This window comes from Muntiacus reevesi, chromosome 10 (genome assembly GCF_963930625.1).
Source record: "Muntiacus reevesi chromosome 10, mMunRee1.1, whole genome shotgun sequence".
In the NCBI taxonomy this organism is placed as follows: Eukaryota; Metazoa; Chordata; class Mammalia; order Artiodactyla; family Cervidae; genus Muntiacus; species Muntiacus reevesi.
Window position 1 is genome coordinate 75,328,531 of NC_089258.1, and position 22,611 is coordinate 75,351,141.

The following is a 22,611-nucleotide window of genomic DNA, read 5'->3' on the forward strand; positions in this document are numbered from 1 at the left end:
TCATTATAGGGGATTGGAATGCAAAAGTAAGAAGTCAAGAAATACATGGAGTAATGGGAAAATTTTGCCTTAGAATGAAACAGAAGGAAGCAGGACAAAGACTAACAGAGTTTTGCCAAGAGAATGTACTGGTCATAGCAAACCCCCTCTTACAACACCACAAGAGAAGACTCTACACATGGACATCACCAGATGATCAATACCAAAACCAGATTGTTTAGATTCTTTACAGCCAATGATAGAGAAGCTCTATACAGTCAGCAAAAACAGACCGGGAGCTGACTGTGGCTCAGATCATGAGCTCCTTATTGCTAAATTCAGACTGAAATTGAAGAAAGTAGAGAAAACCACTAGATCATTCAGGCATGACCTAAATCCAATCCCTTATTTTTATACCGGGGAAGAGACAAATAGATTCAAGGGATTAGATCTGATAGACAGAGTGCCTGATGAACTATGGAGGAAGGCTCATGATATTGTAAAGCAGACAGTGATCAAAATCATCCCCAAGAAAAAGAAATGCAAAAGGGCAAAATGGCTGTCTGAGGAGGCCTTACAAATAACTGAGAAAAGATGAGAAGCTAAAGGCAAAGGAGAAAGGGAAAGATTTTCCCATTTGAATGCAGAGTTCCAAAGAATATCAAGAAGAGATAAGAAAGCCTTTCTCAGCGATCAGTGCAAAGAAACAGAGGAAAACAATAGAATGATAAAGACTAGAGATCTCTTCAAGGCAATTAGAGATACCAAGGGATCTTCTCATGCAAAGATGGGCACAATAAAAGACAGAAATGGTATGGACCTAACAGAAGCAGAAGACATTAAGAAGAGGTAGCAAGAATACACAGAAGAATTGTACAAAAAAAGATCTTCATGACCCAGAAAATCATGATGGTGTGCCCACTCACCTAGAGCCAGACATCTTGGAATGTGAAGTCAAGTGGGCCTTAGGAAGCATCACTGTGAACAAAGCTAGTGGAGGTGATGGAATTCCAGTTGAGCTATTTCAAATCCTAAAAAAGGATGCTGTGAAAGTGCTACACTCAATATGCCAGCAAATTTGGAAAATTCAGCAGTGGCCACAGGACTGGAAAAGGTCAATTTTCATTTCAATTGCAAAGAAAGGCAATGCCAAAGAATGTTCCGACTCCTGCACAATTGCACTCATCTCACACACAAACAAAAAGTAATGCTCAAAATTACCCAAGCTAGGTTTCAACAATACATGAACTGTGAACTTCCAAAAGTTCAAGCTCGATTTAGAAATGCAGAGGAATCAGAGTTCAAATTACCAACATCTGTTGGATCACTGAAAAAGCAAGAGAGGTCCAGAAAATCATATACTTCTGCCTTATTGACTATGCCAAAGCCTTTGATTGTGCATCACAATAAATTGTGGAAAATTCTGAAAGAGATGGGAATACCAGAACAGCTGACCTGCCTCCTGAGAAATCTGTATGCAGGTCAAGACAGCAACAATTAGAAATGGATATAGAACACACAGGTTCCAGGTTGGGAAAGGAGTATGTCAAGGCTGTATATTCTCACCCTGCTCATTTATGCAAGTACCTCATGAGAAATGCTGGACTGGATGAAGTGCAAGCTGAAGTCAATATTGCCAAGAGAAATATCAATAACCTCAGATATGCAGATGACATCACCCTTATGGCAGAAAGTGAAAAAGAATTAAAGAGCCTCTTGATGAAAGTGAAAAAGGAGAGTGAAAAAGTTGGCTTATAGCTCAACATTCAGAAAACTAAGATCATGGCCTCCAGTTCCATCACTTCATGGCAGATAGATGGGGAAATGGTGGAAACAGTGACAGACTTTATTTTTTGGGGTCTCCAAAATCACTGCAGATGGTGACCACAGCCATGAAATTTAAAGATGCTTACTCTTTGGGATGAAAGTTATGATCAACCTAGACAGCATATTTAAAAGCAGAGACATTACTTGGCCAAAAAAGGTGCATCTAGTCAAAGCTATGGTTTTTTCAGTAGTCATGTATGGATATGAGAGTTGGACTACAAAGAAAGGTGAGTGCCAAAGAATTGATGCTTTTGAACTGTGGTGTTGGAGAAGACTCTTGAGAGTCCCTTGGACTGCAAGGAGATCCAACCATTTCATCCTAAAGGAAATCAGTACTGAATGTTCATTGGAAGAACTGATGCTGGAGCTGAAACTCCAAGATTTTGGCCACCTGCTGAGAAGAACCGATTCACTGGAAAAGACCCAGATGCTAGGAAAGATTGACTGTAGGAGGTGAAGGGGACAACAGAGGGTGAGATGGTTGGATGGCATCACTGACTCAATGGACATGAGTTTGAGTAAACTCTGGGAGTTGGTGATGGACAGGGAGGCCTGGCGTGCTGCAGTCCTTGGGGTCACAAAGAGTTGGACACGACTGAGTGACTTATCTGAACTGAATTGATATACATGAAACACTACATGTATCTGTTTCTAAAATTATTCAGTCTCTATGTAACATTATGATGGCTTATGTTTAATATTGCCTTTTTGTACAAAGTTTAAGCTCATGATGTGTGCAATTATCTGATAGAATACATAGAACGTGCACACGTGTATAAATAATGAAATTTGGTTTCTACATTTAACTGAAATTTTCCAAAGAAATTTCCACACCCATAATTCTGAAGCTTATTATTGCCCTGGAAAATGTTATGATATGTATTTTAAAACTATACATAAAATAGAGTAACAATTACATACCCCATGTCCATTGCATTTGACTGTTGGGTTACAAATTGCATACTGCCTGTATTGAGAGAGGTCATGGCAAGTTCCACTGTCACAAAACTAAAATGATGAAACAACCAACAACTTTAAAGTCAGGAATTCATTAACTGTACTTCGTATAAGAAATTAGATACACAATATGATATATACTTAGGATGAACTTGAATTTCATAAAATCTACTCTTTCTAATAAAAAACTGGAAGTCAAAATGGTACATTATTACTTTATCAAATATCAAGTTTTTACAATAAGATATTGCTTCCCTTGAAGGAGCAGACTTGTGAGTTTACTAATAGTCAATGAAAATTATTAAAGTACTGTAATTTGGTATGTTATAGGAGGTTTTTATTTTAATGTGGAAAGGGATTTTAAAAATAAAATACAATACAAGAAATGTCCATTCAGTGCTTTTCAAGTGCCATAGAAATTTTCTCTAATTTGCCTCCTCAATAAAAGTAAACAACATTCTTGAAATACCTGAAAACATAGAAGTTTTCTGTGTCTTTTCTACAAGGCATAGAAATTATGAAGCTAAAAATTATAGCTGGTATAAGAACAAAACAAGCCAAATTGTAATGAGCATTTGTAACGGGCCTTTGCACTTTCTATGCATTTTTTTTATATATGCTCACATTGACCCTGAGAGGGAGATATTTTTATCCACACTTTATATTTGATGAGAACTAAATGTACACTTTTTAGGTCATTCCACCACTGACTGACAGAACCAATATTCAGCGCAAGAACTTCTTTAATCATAGAGCCCACTGATCAATGCTCAATACCAGTGCTTCCACCAGTCCTTTTTACATTCTTCTAACTTTACTAAAGTATTCCTTGTCTTTTACAAAAGCAATGTTCTCCTCACACCTAAGTTTATCTAACTTTGACTTTGAAATAGAAATTATACCCAAGGTATAGGTTATGAGGATGAAATAATTTCTTACACATAAAGGGACAAAAGTAGTTTGGGACATAGTACATGCTCACTAAATGCAAACCCGTGCTTTAGTTTTTATTTAACCTGATTTTTTTGGGGGGGTTTCTTGGGAGAGACCGTGGTATCTCTTATCTTGATATGTGTATATACTAGACAATAAATATGTGTTGAAATAGCAAATGGTTTTAAGGCGTTAGGAGAAGAGAAAGTCTACCCACTCCAGTATTCTGGCCTGGAGAATTCCATGGACTGTATAGTTCATGGGGTTGCAAAGAGTCGGACATGACTGAGCGACTCACTTTCACTACTTGGAGATTTAGTATTTAACCTGATTTTGATGTAGACTGCATGTTCATATTCCTCTGTCAAAATTTTAATTTAATTTGAATACTCTGGGGGACATCTTCTAAGATTATCTGCACACTTTTCTCAAGTTATCTGTCAGAATATCTAACATGTGATGAAGTCTAAAACATTCATTATTTTCTATCACTATTGGTAAGTAAATATATGGACAAAAGTCCGTCCAGTCAAAGCTATGGATTTTACAGTAGTCATGTAGGACGTGTACAGTTCAGTCACTCAGTCATGTGTGACTCTTTGCGACCCCATGAACTGCAGCACACCAGGGCTCCGTGTCCATCACCAACTCCCGGAGTCCAAACAAACCCATGTCTATTGAGTCAGTGATGCCATCCATCTCATCCTCTGTTGTCCCTTTCTCCTCCTGCACTCAATCGTTCCCAGCATCACGGTCTTTTCCAATCAGTCAGCTCTTCGCATAAAGCGGCCAAAGTATTGGAGTTTCAGCTTCAGCATCAGTCCTTCCAATGAACACCCAGGACTGATCTCCTTTAGGATGGACTGGTTGGATCTCCTTGCAGTCCAAGGGACTCTCAAGACTCATCTCCAACACACATTTCAAAAACATCAATTCTTTGGTGCTCAGCTTTCTTTATACTCCAACTCTCACATCCATAAATGACCACTGGAAAAACCATAACCTTGACTAGACGGACCTTAGTTGACAAAGTAATGTCTCTTCTTTTTAATATTCAGTCTAGGTTGGTCATAACTTTCCTTTCTTAAGAGTAAGCATCTTTTAATTTCCTGGCTACAATCACCATCTGCAGTAATTTTGGAGCCCCAAAAAATCAACTCAGACACTGTTTCCACTGTTTCCCCATCTATTTGCCATGAAGTGATGTGACTGGATGCTCTGATCTTAGTTTTCTGAATGTTGAGCTTTAGGCCAACTTTTTCACTCTCCTCTTTCACATTTATCAAGAGGCCCTTTAGTTCTTCTTCACTTTCTGCTATAAGGGTGGTGTCATCTGCATATCTGAGGTTGTTGATATTTCTCCCAGTAATCTTGATTCCAGCTTGTGCTATCTCCTGCCCAGAGTTTTTCATGATGTACTCTGCATGTAAGTTAAATAAGCAGGGTGAAAATATACAGCCTTGATGTACTCCTTTTCCTATTTGGAACCAGTGTCTTGTTCCATGTCCAGTTCTAACTGTTGCTTCCTGACCTGCATACAGATTTCTCAAGAGGTGGGTCAGGTGGTCTGGTATTCCCATCTCTTTCAGAATTTTCCACAGTTTATTGTGATCCACACAGTCAAAGACTTTGTTATAGTAAATAAAGCAAAAGTTGATGTTTTTCTGGAACTCACTTGCTTTTTTGATGACTCAGCAGATGTTGGCAATTTGATCTCTTGTTCCTCTGCCTTTTCTAAAACCAGCTTGAACATCTGGAAGTTCATGGTTCACGTATTGCTGAAGCCTGGCTTGGAGAATATTGCGCATTACTTTACTAGGCTGTGAGATGAGTGCAATTGTGCAGTAGTTTGAGCATTCTTTGGCATTGCCCTCCTTTGAGATTGGAATGAAAACTGACTTTTCCCAGTCCTGTGGCCACTGCTGAGTTTTCCAAATTTGCTGGCATATTGAGTGTAGCACTTTCACAGCACCATCCTTCAGGATTTGAAATAGCTCATCTGGAATTTCATCACCTCCACTAGTTTTGTTCGTAGTGATGCTTCCTAAGGCCCACCTGACTTCATATTCCAGGATGTCTGGCTCTAGGTGAGTTATCACACCATTGAAATTATCTGGGTCGTGAAGGTATTTTTTGTACAGTTCTTCTGTGTATTCTTGCTGCCTCCTCTTAATATCTTCTGCTTCTGTTAACTCCCTACCATTTCTGTCCTTTATTGAGCCCATCTTTGCTAAAATGTTCCCATGGTATCTCTAATTTTCTTGAAAAGATTTCTAGTCTTTCACATTCTATTGTTTTCCTCTATTTCTTTGCACTGATCGCTGAGGAAGGCTTTCTTATCTCTCCTTGCTATTCTTTGGAACTCTGCATTCAAATGGGTATATCTTTCCTTTTCTTCTTTCCTATTCACTTCTCTTCTGTTCACAGTGATTTGCAAGGCCTCCTCAGCCAAACATTTTGCTTTTTTGCATTTCTTGTTCTTGGGGATGGTCTTGATTCCTGTCTCCTGTACAAAGTCACAAACCTCTGTTCACAGTTAATCAGGTACTCTATCAGATCTAGTCCCTTAACTCTCACTTCCACTGTATAATCGTAAGAGATTTGGTTTAGGTCATACCTGAATGGTCTGGTGGTTTTCCCTACTTTCTTCGATTTCAGTCTGAATGTGGCAATAAGGAGTTCATGATCTGAGCCACAGTCAGTTCCTGGTCTTGTTTTTGCTGACTGTATAGAGCTTCTCCATCTTTGGCTGCAAAGAATATAATCAATATGATTTCGGTGTTGACCATCTGGTGATGTCCATGTGTTGCATGTTCTCTTGTGCTGTTTCAAGAGGGTGTTTGCTATGAACAGTGCGTTCTCTTGGCAGAACGCTATTAGCCTTTGCCCTGCTTCATTCTGTACTTCTAGGCCAAATTTTCCTGTTACTCCAGGTGTTTCTTGACTTCCTACTTTTGCATTCCAGTCCCCTATAATGAAAAGGACATCTTTTTTGGGTGTTGGTTCTGGAAGGTCTTGTAGGTCTTAATATAACTGTTCAGCTTCAGCTTCTTCAGTGTTATTGGTCGGAACATATACTTGGATTACCGTGATATTGAATGGTTTGCCTTGGAAATAAACAGAGATCATTCTGTCGCTTTTGAGATTGCGTCCATGTACTGCATTTCAGACTCTTCTGTTGACTATGATAGCTACTTCATTTCTTCTAAGGGATTTCTGCCCACAGTAGTAGATAGAATGGTCATCTGAGTTAAATTCAACCATTGCAGTCCATTTTAGTTCGCTGATTCCTAGAATGTCAGTGTTCACTCTTGTAATCTCCTGTTTAACCACTTCCAATTTGCCTTGATTCATGGACCTAACATTCCAGGATGTGAGAGATGGACTATAAAGAAAGCTGTGTGCCGAGAATTGATACTTTTGAACTGTGGTGTTGGTTAGACTCTTGAGAGTACCTTGGACAGTAAGGATATCAATCCTGTCTATCCTAAAGGAAATCAGTCCTTAATATTCATTGGAAGGACTGATGCTGAAGCTGAAACTGAAATAGTTTGGCTGCCTGTTGTGAAGAACTGACTGATTGGAAAAGACCCTGATATGGGAAAGACTGATGGCAGGAGGAGAAGGGAATGACAGAGGATGAGATGGTTGGATGGCACCACTGCTTCAATGGACATGAGTCTGAGCAAGCACCAGGAGTTGGTGATGGACAGGGCAGCCTGGCTTGCTGCAGTCCACTGGGTCACAAAGAGTTGGACATGACTGAGCAACTGTTTGAGGGCAGGAGGAGAAGGGGACGACTGAGGATGAGATGGTTGGATGGCATCACCAACTCAATGGACATGGGTTTGGGTAAACCCTGGGGGTTGGTGATGAACAGGGAGTCCTGGTGTGCTGCGGTTCATGGGGTTGCAAAGAGTCGACGTGACTGAGCAACTGAACTGAACTGAGTGGAACAAAATGGTGATTACCTTTTCCAATAAAGTTCTTGGTGAAAACAAACAAACAAACAAAAAATGTGTCTTTTATTTTTACTTAAATAACTGAGGGAACTTTTTTGCCAATCCAGTATTTTTATTCTCATGTCACTGAGGCACTAATGAATTAGTCATCCTTCCTTGGCTTGTGTTTAGGGGAAAAATAAGCCAAGAAATGTTTAGATCTGTGCTTCTGATATAATTTCTTTCAAGTAAACAAAACAGATCAATTTGTAGTTGGCTCTTTGTGACAACAGGAAAAGCAAGGGGCTCTATGAAAGTATTTAGCCTTGGTCTTTGGTTGGGATGATGTTTTAAGTATTAACATGTAAGATTTCCATCTGTGAACAGGAGACACAAATAGGGGCTCTGAAACAGTCAATCACAGTTCCAAAAAATCTGTTAGACAGCCAAAAATATATTTTCTAAAAGGGGAAAGTGTCTAGATCATGCAGTTTATTTTTTATATCCCTGTAGGTAAGAATGGGTGAGAAAAAATGAGAAACTTCATTTACTTTTTCATTGATTAGCTTATCGACTCTTGAACAGGCACATGCCCCAAACAGATTCCTTCTCAAGTTTGAAACGAATGTGCTGAGATGTGGTTATCATCCTTCTTATTCCTATGTGGACTAGAATCAGTTAGATAAACTATTCTGAAGGCTGCTTCATATTGCTTAAAGCAGGGGTCCCCAATATTTTTGTCACCAGGGACAGGTAATGTGAGTGATGGGGTGTGATGGGGAGTGGCAAGCAAAGCTTTGCTTGCTTTCTTGGCACTTACTTACTGCTGTGTGGCCTGAGGGTTGGGGACCCCTGGCTATTTCTAACATCAATACAATTTTGTTGTTAACAGTTATTGATTTTCTTTTTTTCCCTTTCAAATTGAGATTTTCCTGGTTCATGGAATGAAGAGTGTGACTTTGGATTGAAACCGAGATATTTTGATTACTGTGTTATGAGACTCTGGTTAAACGTTGTGGTTAAACCTGGTTAAACCTTCTGGTTCAGCAGTTCTTCCCTATTGCAACTCTGAAGCAGGGGAAAGGAACACTGCCTCATTTTTGCCAGGTAATGCTGAAAGTTGGAGAAGGGAATGGCAACACACTCCAGTATTCTTGCCTGGACAATGCCAAGGACAAAGGAGTCTGGTGGGCTACAGTCCAAGGGGTCACAAAGAGTCGGAAAAGACTGAGTGACTATCACTCACTCAGCATTGGATGTACGGATTCCACTGATATCTGGAATGAGAGGGGCTCCTTATTACTGCAAGTGGCTGGGGAGAATAGGCTCTCCACAAGCCCTCTGTTCTACCACCCTGGCGAGAGTAGAAGTGTAGCTACGCTTTTATCTATGTCCTTTGCTGCAGTAGAGAATCCATTGTTTAAGAGTGTGCCATCTCGCTAAGCTGTTCACTTGGCTAAAGTCAGCCTTTCCTTTATGACTTATTTCTGTCTGTTTCATTGGGCATTTCTGAGTTTCTGGCCTCTCTGGCACTCAGTTTGGGATTTATAAGGCCAAAAGCAAAGAGATCACATTGTTATGTTGTTCCTCAGGTTCTGAGGTGCTTAGCTCATCTGCTGAAAGAATCTTTCAGCTTTTGGAATCTTCTTGTGTTTATTTTACATTTAATATCCAGGACTCTTAGCTACAGTTAATGAGAAGAATAGGGGAAAGTACGTCAAGACTCTCCTGGAACTTCAAATCTCTCTCCAGGAGTTTTAACTGTGATATAATATATTTATCAATATTTTCACTTATCTGTAACTGACTTTGTACCATTTAATAACTCTGAGATACCTAGATACTCATAGATACTATCCCTGTTTTCTTTGAATTTTTATTAAAGCATTTTGACCTATAATTCCTTTGAAATAATGTTTTATACCTTAGTCTATAGGCTAATTTATCCTTGTACCTACTGGCTTTTATTTTAATTATTTTAAACTTTATCTTAAGTCTTGTTATTTAGTAAAATGAATTCCCAATTTACATTTTATTTCAAATTGCATTGGCTATTTTGTACATTTAGCTCTTTGCATTTTAATATAACAGTAAATAAGTTTTTAAATTTCCACCAGCAACTCATTCCCTGCCCCCCCACCTCAGCAAAGAAACCTGGTGGAATCATGATTCTTCTGGATTCTTCTGCATCATATTCATTAATTGATTTTGAGAACAGTAACATTTTAACAATATTGCCTTCCTAGTCAAAGACACCATTTATGCTTTAATAGTGATCACGACCCACAGAATTTTCATGTGTAGTCAAAAAAGTAGAGTTGAAGGGGATGGGAGATGGATAAACTAGGAGTTTGGGGTTAGCAGATAAAAAACACTGTATACAAAATAGACAAATGAGAAGGTCCTACAGCACAGCACAGGAAACTATATTCAATATCTTGTAATGCACACAATGGAAAAGAATATATATAACTGAATCCCTTTGTTGTACAAAAGACACTAACACAACCTTGTAATTCAACTATATTCAATTAAAATTTTTTAAAAGTTAGAAATGATGTCTTGCAGGTTTTACCCCGATTTCTCTATCACCCTAATATTACATATCTCCATGTCATTAAAAATTATTTGTATTGGGTATGGACTTTCCTGGTGGCTCAGATGGTAAAGAATCCACTAGCAATGTGGGAGACCTGGGTTCAATTTCTGGCTTGGAAAGATCCCTTGGAGAAGGTAATGGCTGCCCACTCCAGTATTCTGGCCTGGAGAACCCCCATGGACAGAGAAGGCTGGCAGGCTAGAGTCCACGGGGTTCAAAGAGTCGGACATGACTGAGTGGCATTCACTTTCACTTCCCTATGCTGTAACTTATCTGATAAACCGACACTTGGCATCTAGTGTGTCTTGTTTATTTTCTCTATTATAACTCACATCATAATTGCTCTATATCAACATCTATTTCCTAATAGTTGAAAATTAAACTTAATTATATCAGAAATAGATAAAAAGTGTGATAATAAATTTGACTGCTAAACATTTCAAAATCATTTTCCATAAAGTATCTGTTAATTTATACTTATTTTAGGAAGATTATAATTTACGCTTCTCAGCATCAAAATTTTTTTTACTTGAAGTATAGCTGGTTTACAATATTATATTAGTTTCAGATATACTACATATTGGTTCAATACTTTTATACATTATACTCCATTTAAAATTAATATAAAATATTGACTATATTCTCTGAGCTGTGTAAAATATTCTTGTAGCTTATTTGGAAGACAACACAAACAGACAGAGAAACACACCACATTCTTGAATAGGCAGAATCAATACTGTCAAAAGGACTACACTGTCCAAGGAAATTTACAGATTTAATGAAATTCATACCAATGGCATTTTTCACAGAGCTTGAACAAAAATCATAAAATTTGTATAGAGACACAAAAGACCCCGAATAACCAAAGAAATCTAAAGAAAAATGAAGCTGAAGAATCAGGCTCCCTGACTTAAGGCTATACTACAAAGCTACAGTCATCAAAACAGGAAGGTACCGGCACAAAAACACAGATATAGATCAGTGGACTAGGACACAAAGCTGATGATAAACCCATACACCTATGGTCACCTAATGTATGACAAAGCAGGCAAGACCACACAACGGAGGAAAGACAGTCTCTTCAATAAGTGGTGCTGGGAAACTGGACAGCTATATGTAAAAAAAAAGCTGTAATTAGAAAACTCTAGTACCACACACAAAAATAAGCTCAAAATAAATTAAAGACTTAAACGTAAGACTGAATACTATAAAACTCTCAGAGGGACAAAAGACCAAACATTCTCTAACATAAATTGCAGCAATATCTTTTTTGACCCATCTCTCAGAGTAATGGAAATAAAGACAAAAATGAATGGTACCTAATTAAATTCAAAAGCTGTTGCACAGCAAAGGGAATCATATACAAAAACAAAAAGACACCTCTAAGGATGGGAGAAGATATTTGGAAATGATGCAACTGACAAAGATTAGCCTTTAAAATTTTCAAACATCTCATGCAGTTCAACATCATAAAAACACACAACCCAGTCAAAAAATGGGCAAAAGACCTAAAGAGAGGCATTGCTCTAAAGAAGACATACAGATGGGTAAGAGACCTATGAAGAGATGCTCAGCATAGTTAGTTACTGAAAAGTGAAAGTGCTAGTCACTTAGCTGTGTCTGACTCTTTGCAACCCCTTGCACTGTCAGAGAACTAAGGTCGTGGTATCCAATCGCATCACTTTATGGCAAATAGATGGGAGACAGTGGAAACAGTGACAGATTTTATCTTCTTGGGCTCCCAACTCACTGTGGAGAATGCAGCCATGAAATTAAGACTCTTGCTTCTTTGAAGAAAAGCCATGGCGAACATAGCATATTAAAAAGCAGAGACATCACTTTTCTGACAAAGCTCTGTATAGTCAAAGCTATGGTTTTCCCAGTAGTCGTGTATGGATGGGCATTGGACCATAAGGAAGACTGAGCACTGAAGAATTGGTGCTTTCAAACTGCGGTGCTTGAGAAAACTCTTGAGAGTCCCCTGGACTGCAGGGAGATCAAACCAGTCAATCCTAAGTGAAATCAACCCTGAACATTCATTGGAAGGACTGATGCTAAAGCTGAATCTCCAATACTTTGGCCATCTGAAGGGCAGAGCCAACTCATTGGAAAAGACCCAGATGCTGAGAAGGATTGAAGGCAGGAGGAGAAAGGGACAACAGGATGAGATGGTTGGATGGTATCACTGACTCAAAGGACATGAGTTTGAGCAGACTCCGGGAGATCGTGAAGGATAGGGAAGCCTGGTATGCTGCAGTCCTTGGGGTCACAAAGAGTTGAACAGGACTTAATGACTGAACAACAACAACAAGGGTCCTTTGTCCATGGTATTCTCCAGGCAAAGAATGCTAAAATGGGCAGCCATCCCCTTCTTCAGGAGATCTTCCCAACCCAGAGATCAAACCCAGGTCTTCTGCACTGCCGGCAGATTTTTTTACCACCTGAGACACCAGGGAAGCCCATCAAATTATCAGAGAAATGTGAGTCAAAACTGCGATGTGGTGTCATGTCATATGGTCAGGATGGCCATCATCAAAAAAATCTACAAACAGTAAATGCTAGAGAGGGTACGCAGAGAAGGAAACTCTCCTATGAGGTTTGTGGGGATGTAAATTGGTGCAGCCACTACGGAGAACAGTTCCTTAAAAATGGAAATATCATATGATCTAGCAGTCCCACTCCTGGGTATATAAGAGAAAAAACTTGATTCAAAAGCGTACATGCACCCCAATGTTCATTGCAGCACTATTCAAAATACCCAAGACACAGAAGCAGATTAAATGTCCCTCAGCAGATGAATGGAAAAAGATTAAGTGGTACATATATACAATAGGATATTAGCCACTAAAGAGAATGAATTAATGTCATTTGTAGCAACATAAATGGACCTGGAGATTATCAAACTAAGTGAAGTCAGTCAGACAGAGAAAGACATATATCATAGGATATCACTTATACGTGTAATCTTAAAAACATGATTGACATGAAGTTATTTACAAAATAGAAACTGACTGATAGACTTAGAGAATGAACTTATGGCCACTAGGGGTGAAGGGTTGAGGGGGAAGGATAGATTGGGGGTTTGGGATTGATGTGTACACACTGCTAAATTGAAAACAGATAACCAACAAGGACTAACTACATAGCACAGGGAACTCTGTTCAATACTGCGTAATAACCTAAATGGGAAAAGAATCTGAAAAAAGTGGATTTATATATAGATATATATACTCATATAAAACTGAATCACTTTGCTGTACATATGAAACTAATACAACATTGTTAATCAACTGTCCTCCAATATAAATTAAAAATTAAAACAACAAAGTTAGCATACAATATTGGCTGTGTGCTCTGTGCTATGCAATATATTCTTATAGCTGATTTATTTTTTATATAGTAGTTTTATGTCTCAATCTCTCCCTGCTTACCTCTTCCCACTGGTAATCACTGACTTGTTCTCTATATCTGTGTCTCTTTTAGTTATTGTATTCTTCACCTCCGACTAGTTTTTTTATATTTTTTATATTTTTTTATTTTATTTTTTTTATATTTCTACTTTTTCACTAAAATTCTCACTGTGTTCATTTCTTCTTTTCCCAAGTTCAGATAACATTCTTATTGATTATGCTTTAAACTTTTTATCTGGTAAATTATCATTTTTTTGTTTTCTCAGTTTTTTTTTCTTTCATTTGAAATAATTCTTTTGTCTTCTCATTTTGTTTGACTTTGTGTCTATGAAATTAAGTGAAATTAACGAGATTGCGGTTCAATTTCTGGGTCGGGAAGATTGGTAGAGAAGGGATAGTCTACCCACTCCCATATTCTTGGGCTTCCCATGTGGCTCAGCTTGTAAAGAATCGGTGTGCAATGCGGGAGACCTGGGTTTGATCCCTGGGTTGGGAAGATCCCCTGGAGAAGGGAAAGGTTACCCACTCCAGTGTTCTGGACTGGAGAATTCCATGGATTGTATAGTCCATGGGGTCGCAGAGTCAGACACAACTGAGCAACTTGCACTTACACTTGTAAGCCCCACTGATTTTCAAACTTGATAAGGGATCAAATCCTTGTGTCAGATCCCAGGCCTGGGGTATCCAGTAATCAGTTTAAACTACTCCCTCCCCAGGGAGGATCTGTGAACCACACACACACATACGCACCCCTCACCCTTCCTCTATGCTCCCTCCTAGAGGCACAGGTGCCATACTGATTGTTTGTCTTCCCTGCGTACCTGACAAGTATCCAATTTGTTTTCAGGGAGAATTGCTTCACATGTAGATGTACTTTTGATGTGTTTCTGGGGAGAGGTGAGTTTAACATCTTCCTATGATGACATCTTCATCTCCTCTCTATCAAATGTTATTTTTGATGTCAAAATGATAGCACAGAAACAATAGCTGAATATTCACTTACTTTGAATTTATTTAATCACAGGTTAAGTTAGAACATTTTCATGTTTCTTAGTCATATGTTAAATTTCATGATTTTTTTGTACTGATAAACACTAGAGTGTGTGTGTGTGTGCACATGTACATGTATACTGGGGTATGTGTGTGTGCACATGTATATATATATACTGGGGTATGTGTGTGTGCACACAGATACATATATATGGGGGTATGGATGTGTGTGCACATATACACGTATACTGGAGTATGTGTCGGTGTGCACACGTACATATATATTGGGGTACACATAGATGTGCATATATATATACATATACACATACACATAGTAGGGGTATACCCACTAAGGTACCTGATACCTATGACTGACACCAACCAAGTGTCCAAGAATTCAATTCAACTCATTCTGACACACTGTATCTGCAGTTAGAATCAAATTCTACAAGTTAAAGGGCTCAGTCCCACAAGACTCTTCTCATTTCAGACACCAGGTTCATGTCTTTATCCTTCTGACCAACTGGTTATGAATTGGAGTTTCCCATGGCTCCCTCTCCGGTTTGATAATTTCCTAATTTGGCTCACAGAACTCAGAGAAAGACTTCACTTATGTTTACTAATTAATGGGAATGAATATAATTCAGGTACAGCCAAATGGAAGAGATGCAGAGGTCAAGCTGTGTTGTCGGGCAAGAGGAAAGTCATCGCCTCCATGTCCTCTCCAGGCACATCCTCATTACAGCACACTGTGTTCACCAACTTACAAACTATCTTGAGTCTAATCATTGAAAAAGTTTTACAGAGTCCAATCTCCAGCCATATCACTCCGTTTATTGATGCTGTGAGTGGAGCTTAAAGCTCTAACCCATTAATCAATTGGTCTTCCTGGTAACCAGCATACTCTGAAGCATCAAGAGGCACCACCCTATTACCTCATTAGCATAAACTCTAGTTTCTTCGGATGAATCTCATTATGAATAACACCAAATATTCCTATCAGTCAAGAAATTCTAAGGTTTAGGAACTCTGAGCCAGAAACCAAGGAAAAGGCCAAATTAATTTTCTTGTGTGTGTTAAACCACATTATACTATTATACCATTATTATACTTTTTGCTAATTAATGAATAATTAGATTAGTTAATAAGTTTACATATTTACTCTGCCATATTTATGGTAAACATTATTGCATTTTGTTTTAAATGATGCTTAGAGGGGTGACATATTACTTCATAATGCAGTTAGCATCAGTATGTTCCTTTGTGATTGAAAGTGAAAGCTGTTCAGTCTTGTCCAAGTCTTTGCAACTTCATGGACTGTAGCCTGCCAGACTCCTCTGTCCATGGAATTCTTCGGGCAGAATACTAGAGTGGAGAGCTGTTCCCTTCTACAGGGGATCTTCCCAACCCGGCGTCAACTGTAGCCTTCCAGACTCATCCGTCCATGGAATTCTTCAGGCAAGAATACTGGAATGGGTAGCCTATCCCTTTTCTAGGGGATTTTCCTAACCCGGGAATCGAACTGGGGTCTCCTGCATTGTAGGAAGATTCTTTACAAGCTGAGCTATCAGGGAAGCCATTATATTTATGTGAGACTATCTTTTGCCATTTTGAGAGAAGGTTACTATTCACTTCCAATTTCCTCTATTCTTCATTAAAAAAAATTGTATCTTAATGTATATGAAATAATTGTTTCCCTTTTTACTTTCATATACTAGCTTTTAAATGGCACTAAATGGCACTGTTTTTAAAAATTCTTTATGTTTATCAAAGTATTTAAGAAAAAGAAAAATACATAAAACTCAAACTGTTTTATTAGTGTATCTTGTAGAAGGGTCCAGTGTTAAACAAGTATGTTATGTTTTTGAAGAAAGAACTAGGGGAGTAGGCTAATGAGAAAATGTTTTCATTCCATTGCAATTTAATTCTAGTCAAAACTGCAATGCTAAATGTTGGCTTTTTTTGGTTTTCCTTGTTTTTCTCATTATTCAGTTTGTTCTGACCCATTTTTTTCAAGTATTATTTGATACTTTTTGTTCTTTGATTACACAAACTGTCACAGACCAGATCCTTGCCTACTGGACAAGTTTAGATGCTCAAATGTGACAAAACAAATTCAGCTAACTATACCAAAATTCACAATAAAAAGATAGACAGTGAAGCAAATGTTCCTTTAGCCAATAGAAAGTGACCTTTTCATTTTATGATGATATAGTAACCAAAATTTATACCATTAATTGCAAATTAAAAAATCTTAAGCTCTCTCTCTCTCTCTCTCTCTCTCTCTCACACACACACACACACACACACACACACACACACACTCAGACATCCATGCACTATATATAGAATCAAGTAAAACTTTTATTTACCTTGTTCTCATCACACATGGTTCCATTCTTTGTAACAGTAGGGTCCGGATATATACGAGCTCTTATACTTGCTGACATACATATATGGCCTCCAAGGTAGGTATATTGAATATCCATGTCATCCCTTGGTACTATAAGTGAATGTGTCCAATGGCAAACTAACTTTCCACAAAGGGCCTGCCTGTCAATATATAAAAGCTCTTAATGCCCATAGGTTTCTTAGAGACACAAGAGATTAGATAAAAAAAAAAGTACAAAATATGAGGATAATTCAAAATGTTACTTCGATCATAACACCAAAGCTATTCAGAACATACACCAGCTAATAAAGTGCAACATATAAATTCATCTGTATAAACCAGGTTAATCTTTCACTTGCATTAAGTGACTCTTGGCAGTATACACACACATAAATACTCACACAGGCATTTGAAAAATGTATAAATTTCTAAATACATACCAAAAAGTACATGATCTTCCGTTACAGTTTCCAAACTTATCTTGTTGAAAATTCACTTCCTGTGTACACTGATAAGTAGATTCTTTAGCAACTAAAAAGCAAAATTTCCAGTTAGTCATCTTTAAAATATTAAAAACTAAAACTGTGTTAAATTAATATTGAAATATCTAAACAACAATGCCGAGTCAATGCCATCTATTACAAATTTCACTATTATCTCTTGGCTATACAAGAAAAAGAATCACTTACTGTAAACTACCCACTTAAGAATAGGAGAGCTGGTATGACAGAGCAGAAACAATTAAGAAATCCTAGTCTTCTGCACTCTCTCTGATCTTCAATTCTAAATTCTACTCACTTTCTCCCAACCACATCAAATTTGACTAAAATCCTATTCATTTTCTCCTGTTCTTATTGGGTCTGTTTTACCTCTAGACATAGTTCAAAGTTACATTGATTTTAATACATAGTTCAAAGTTACATTGATTTTAATTTTATGTTCAAATTTGGATTTAACAAACAAATTTGGATTTTGGTGTTTTACTGACTTTAGAAAAATATAGTTTAAAAATAAAGATCAGAAGAAAAGATAAATTATTACATTTTCCAAACAAATCCACGCACTGCTTCGTTCTATCTTGGCATACTCCTCCAAAGCAATAGGAAGATTTATTATTGCATGTTTGTAAGTCGGCAGCTTTCATATCAGGTACACAAAATTCAGACAACCCATTGCAAAATTCTGGAAAATCACATGGATCAACGCTTTTCCTACACAGTATTCCTCTATCAAGTAGCTGTGAGAAAAGGAAAAACACATATGTGCTTTGAAGTAGTAAAACAAATGTAGAAATATTAAATAACAGCATTGAATTTGTAGCTATCATCATCATTACCGTTACGTTTGTAAGTGTTTAAGCTATAAATTTGCTTAAAAGTTCGGTGAAAGAGTTTGGAAAGAACCCAAATGCCTACTAATGTGCAAACAAACGGTGGTATGGACGATGGAATGTGTTCAGCCACGTAAAGGAATGGAGTACTGATGAACGCTACAGGGTGACTGCAACTCGGAAACACTGCATTTAGGGAAGAAACCAGACACAAAGGTTCCCACTGTATGGTTCTAGTTCTATAAATGTCCAGAGTAGGGAAATCCATAGAGACCGAATGCAGTGCTGGTTGCCAGGAGCTGAGGGGAAGGGAGAGAGGAGAGCAGGTGCGTCACGGGTCGGGGTCTCCTGTTTGGGTGAGGAAGCGGCTGTGGAACCAGGTCAAGGCAGTGGCTGCACAACACTGCCAATGCCCTAAGTGCTACTCAACGCACTAAATGCACTTGAAAATGGCTACATTTTCACTGTGCGATTTGCACTTCAATTTAAACATGGCTCTAGCAAAAGTACTCATAGTTACAGTGCTGTGGCTATCCTGAATATTCACTTCAAGATAAACAGAAAATATCTGAGATGACACTACACATATCTGTTTTTCAACTTTCGATTGTTGGGGACTAATCCATTGCACTCCTGAAATATTTTAACTAACTCATGCTGGTCTTTCCAGGTTTCTAAAATGTTTCTTAGTGGACACCCCTGTCCTTTTGGCCTTCAAGTAATTTTCTTTTCTGGACTAATTCCACTTCTGCTGTGAAACTGCTTCTGACTCAGGATGACAATTGCAACACTTTCCCTAGACACAGTGGTGGGAAATTTAACTTAGAATGTAATGGTGGGTCAGGGCTTCTGCCACTTCCAGGGGTGGGCATAGCTGTTGGGAAAGAGGGGATCCCTCTGCTCTTCTGAAATACCATACAATATGGACTAGAAAAGCCAGGAATTGCGCTGAGCTATCAGTACTGCATACAGGAAAAGCTTGTCTGAGAACTGCCAAGGAAAAGCAAGGATATCCAAATGATGTATAGCACAAGAATCCTGTTGTTCCTATTTTAAACAAAGATTCCCTTGAGCATGACGCTGACCTCATGTCGTATGTCAGCTTCCTGAGTGCTTGTTTCTTATTCTTTGCTTGTCTGCTCATCATCAAGATACAGCTGACCCAGGACAATTGCTGGTGTGCAGTACCAGACACAACTCCTTAAAACTTCAGAGAGGAAAGTCTGGGTACTGACTAAAACATGTTAGTCCCCATTATGTATCAGATAATAGCAGGTTAAAGTATTGGTCTTCCATATCTTTGCACTAGGACTTGTGTTCATCTAAACTGAAAAATTATAAGAAAAAAACACTGGATCAAATCATTAGATTTCAGACCATGTCAGTGGAAGCTAGAATGGAAAGTAGACAGGTAAAACAATAAAAAGCCCTTTAAGCTTATGGTCACTAGTACGAGAGGCACCTGTGACCCTTGAAAAGACAACAAAAGCTAGATTTATGCTATAATGTGTGAGAAAGTTAATGGGAACTAACATAGGACATTGACGCATGCATCAAGAGTGAGGAGGAAAGGTCCTGGGCAGATGGTGGCAGTGGGTACATTCCCAGAACTAGAATTGAGTCACAGGTTCCCTCAAGTGTGAAAAATGAAAAGGCTGTCCAGGGCTACCTTCTACAGATCAATAAATGCTGTCCTGAATGCTAAAAACAAAAGATGATAGCTGGAGTTACAGGTTTTAGTTGGAACTTCTTTATAGAATTCACTGCTGTTACCCTGAATCTCTCCCTAGCAACTTATACTATGAATTTTCACTGGACCAAATCCAGGAATATTCTCTGTTGCAAAGAATTATCCTTTGAGATGCAGGTAGAGGGCAATAGTGGGTGTGTACTAAGTCACTTCAGTCATCTCCAGCCCTTTGTAGCCCTGTGGATTGCAGGGGCCAGGCTCCTCTGTCCATGGGATTCTCCTGGCAGGCAGGCTCTTTACCACCAGCACCACCTGGGGAGCCCAGATGGAAAGTTTAGAAATTTCAACTGCTCAGTCTCACTGATTTGGAGACAAAGACAAAGATGAGAGTTCTGGGGAAGGAAAGAACAACACAGTTTCTTGCTAAGAAGTGGAAACCCTAGGCTGGCCTCTACATTAATGTGTTTTGAAACAAATGAACATTGGCTTTAAGAACTAGCCCACTTAGTGGAAAAGAACATGCAGAGAACAGGGTAAAATGATGTGGGGAGAGATTTCCATTGACAGTGGATAAACAAACCTGACAACAAAACCTCTAATCAGTCAGCATTTATGCATGTCATAGCCTCCTGAAAGTGACACAAAGAAAGATGAGTTGCTAAAATGAAGTAATCCCTAGAACAGAGAACTTACCTGGTCTCCTATCAGAGGTGGCTATGAAGGAAAATAGAAGGGAAAACTTCCCAAGGGAAGTCGAGGATTCAGTGAGTGATTGACAAAGCTAATCTTCAGTATCAGATATGCTGCATATTGCTGACTATTCCCTATGGATTCCTTTTTTCTGCTACTTCCAAAGCCTGGGGTTGCTATTATAATTGTCTGTTTATTCAAATGCTGTATCTCAAGTGTGTGTTGGGTGGCTTATTCATAATTTTGTCATAGATTGTGAGGAGCTACATTCAATTATGACCAAGAGGAACTCACAACACCCAAATTACCTGAAATTATTATTAAATGGCATAATAGGATGGGTTCTGAGGAGAAATCAAAACAATAAGGTTAGAGGCAGGGCTAAAAATTTGATTGGAAAAGATCTGGAGACCTCTCAATTCTGAAATCAACTGTGTATGAATCAAGAACATATGGCAATACATTTGAATGATGAGTAAAAATTATGTGAAAAATAGCTAAAAAGCCCACAAAAGCAAGAATTTCATGGAAGAAAACAAGGCAATATTCTGAAAACTTACCTTACAAGTTTTTTTTCCACAACATGGTCCAGAACCACAGGACGCGTTTCCAAGCAGTGCACAGGTTAAAGGATCACAGCATTTAAGATGCTCGCAGCTCTGAAAGCAAAGGTAATCAAGTTAAATAAAAGGAATTTTGAACTAAATCATTTTACTTATTGTCAAAATATCTTAAGACATGTCTCTAATTACAATCACAGTGTAAGTTTTATACCTGTATCTATTTTTAATACCACTTCACCTAAACAATGTATTTTGATATAGAAAAAAAGTGGTAATGAAATCATTCATGATTCTATGCTCAAGAATTTGACAGTTAAAAATGTAATGAAATTTATCTCAATCTTTTTGTGTTCATAACTATATGGACAATAAATTTTGAGTTTTTTTCATTTGTGTGTGTCTGTGTATGTGTGCATTACTTGCTCAGTCGTGTCCAACTCTTTGTGACCCCATCGGCTGTAGCCTTACCAGGTTCCTCTGTTCATGGAATTCTCCAGGCCAGAATCCTAGAGTGGGTAGCCGTTCCCTTCTCCAAGGGATCTTCCTAAGCCAGGATCGATCCTGGGTTTCCCACATTGCGGGCAGGTTCTTTACTGTCTGAGCCACTAGAAAACTACTTATCTATCTTATCAATTTGCCTCAAGATATTCTGTGACTATATAAAAATATTTGGATGTGACAAAATAGAGGTTTCTAAATAACAACAGCATATTGTGGTTGTTTCATTTCAAAGAAACATTTTTCACTTTTTAGTTCATGTATATTAAAGATTGATTCTAAAAGTTATTCGTTCAAAGAATTAAAAAATGTTAAGAGCTCTTTCATAACACACATTTATTTCCTTCTTTTTACAGAGTTATCTAGTAAGTGTAAGAGTGATATGATATGACTGATAATATTTTAAAATGAATAAAGTGAATAGGTACAAATAACTGTTTATATCTGTTTCAGTTTCACATATCTGCTCAATTTAGTTTATTTTATATGTTTATGCATACTTTTTGTTGAGGTATTCTATTTATTTCCTTTATTTCTAAGCACTTTTATGTTAATACTATTAACCCCAAGGCACTAATATATTTAATATTGTTTTGCAATTTGTCATGACAGCTTATTTCTATTTTGGCAGGTTTTAAAAATGTTTTTGTTACTGTGATATTGTGAAATCTGAAAATTGCCACTCTTCTTTTGTGATTTGTTCTAAGAGCTTCTGTATAAAATTTTCTTCCACATTAACCCCAGTAAATATGTGAAGGTGTAAAATGTTTCTGTTATATATATAAATATATATCTACATATATGTATTTTTA

General features: G+C 37.9%; 1 protein-coding gene across 1 annotated transcript in view; it reads right to left on the reverse strand.

Moving 5' to 3' along the window:
• LOC136176386 (A disintegrin and metallopeptidase domain 3-like) overlaps nucleotides 1-22,611 on the reverse strand; it is a 117,456-nt gene that overhangs the window by 24,392 nt on the left and 70,453 nt on the right. Inside the window, exons 13-17 of the mRNA XM_065946537.1 lie at nucleotides 21,299-21,397; nucleotides 18,070-18,265; nucleotides 17,469-17,559; nucleotides 17,009-17,189; nucleotides 2,728-2,814 (exon numbers count right to left, since the gene is read on the reverse strand). Coding sequence (XP_065802609.1) covers nucleotides 2,728-2,814; nucleotides 17,009-17,189; nucleotides 17,469-17,559; nucleotides 18,070-18,265; nucleotides 21,299-21,397 — 654 coding nt within the window. The remainder of the gene's footprint in view (nucleotides 1-2,727; nucleotides 2,815-17,008; nucleotides 17,190-17,468; nucleotides 17,560-18,069; nucleotides 18,266-21,298; nucleotides 21,398-22,611) is intronic.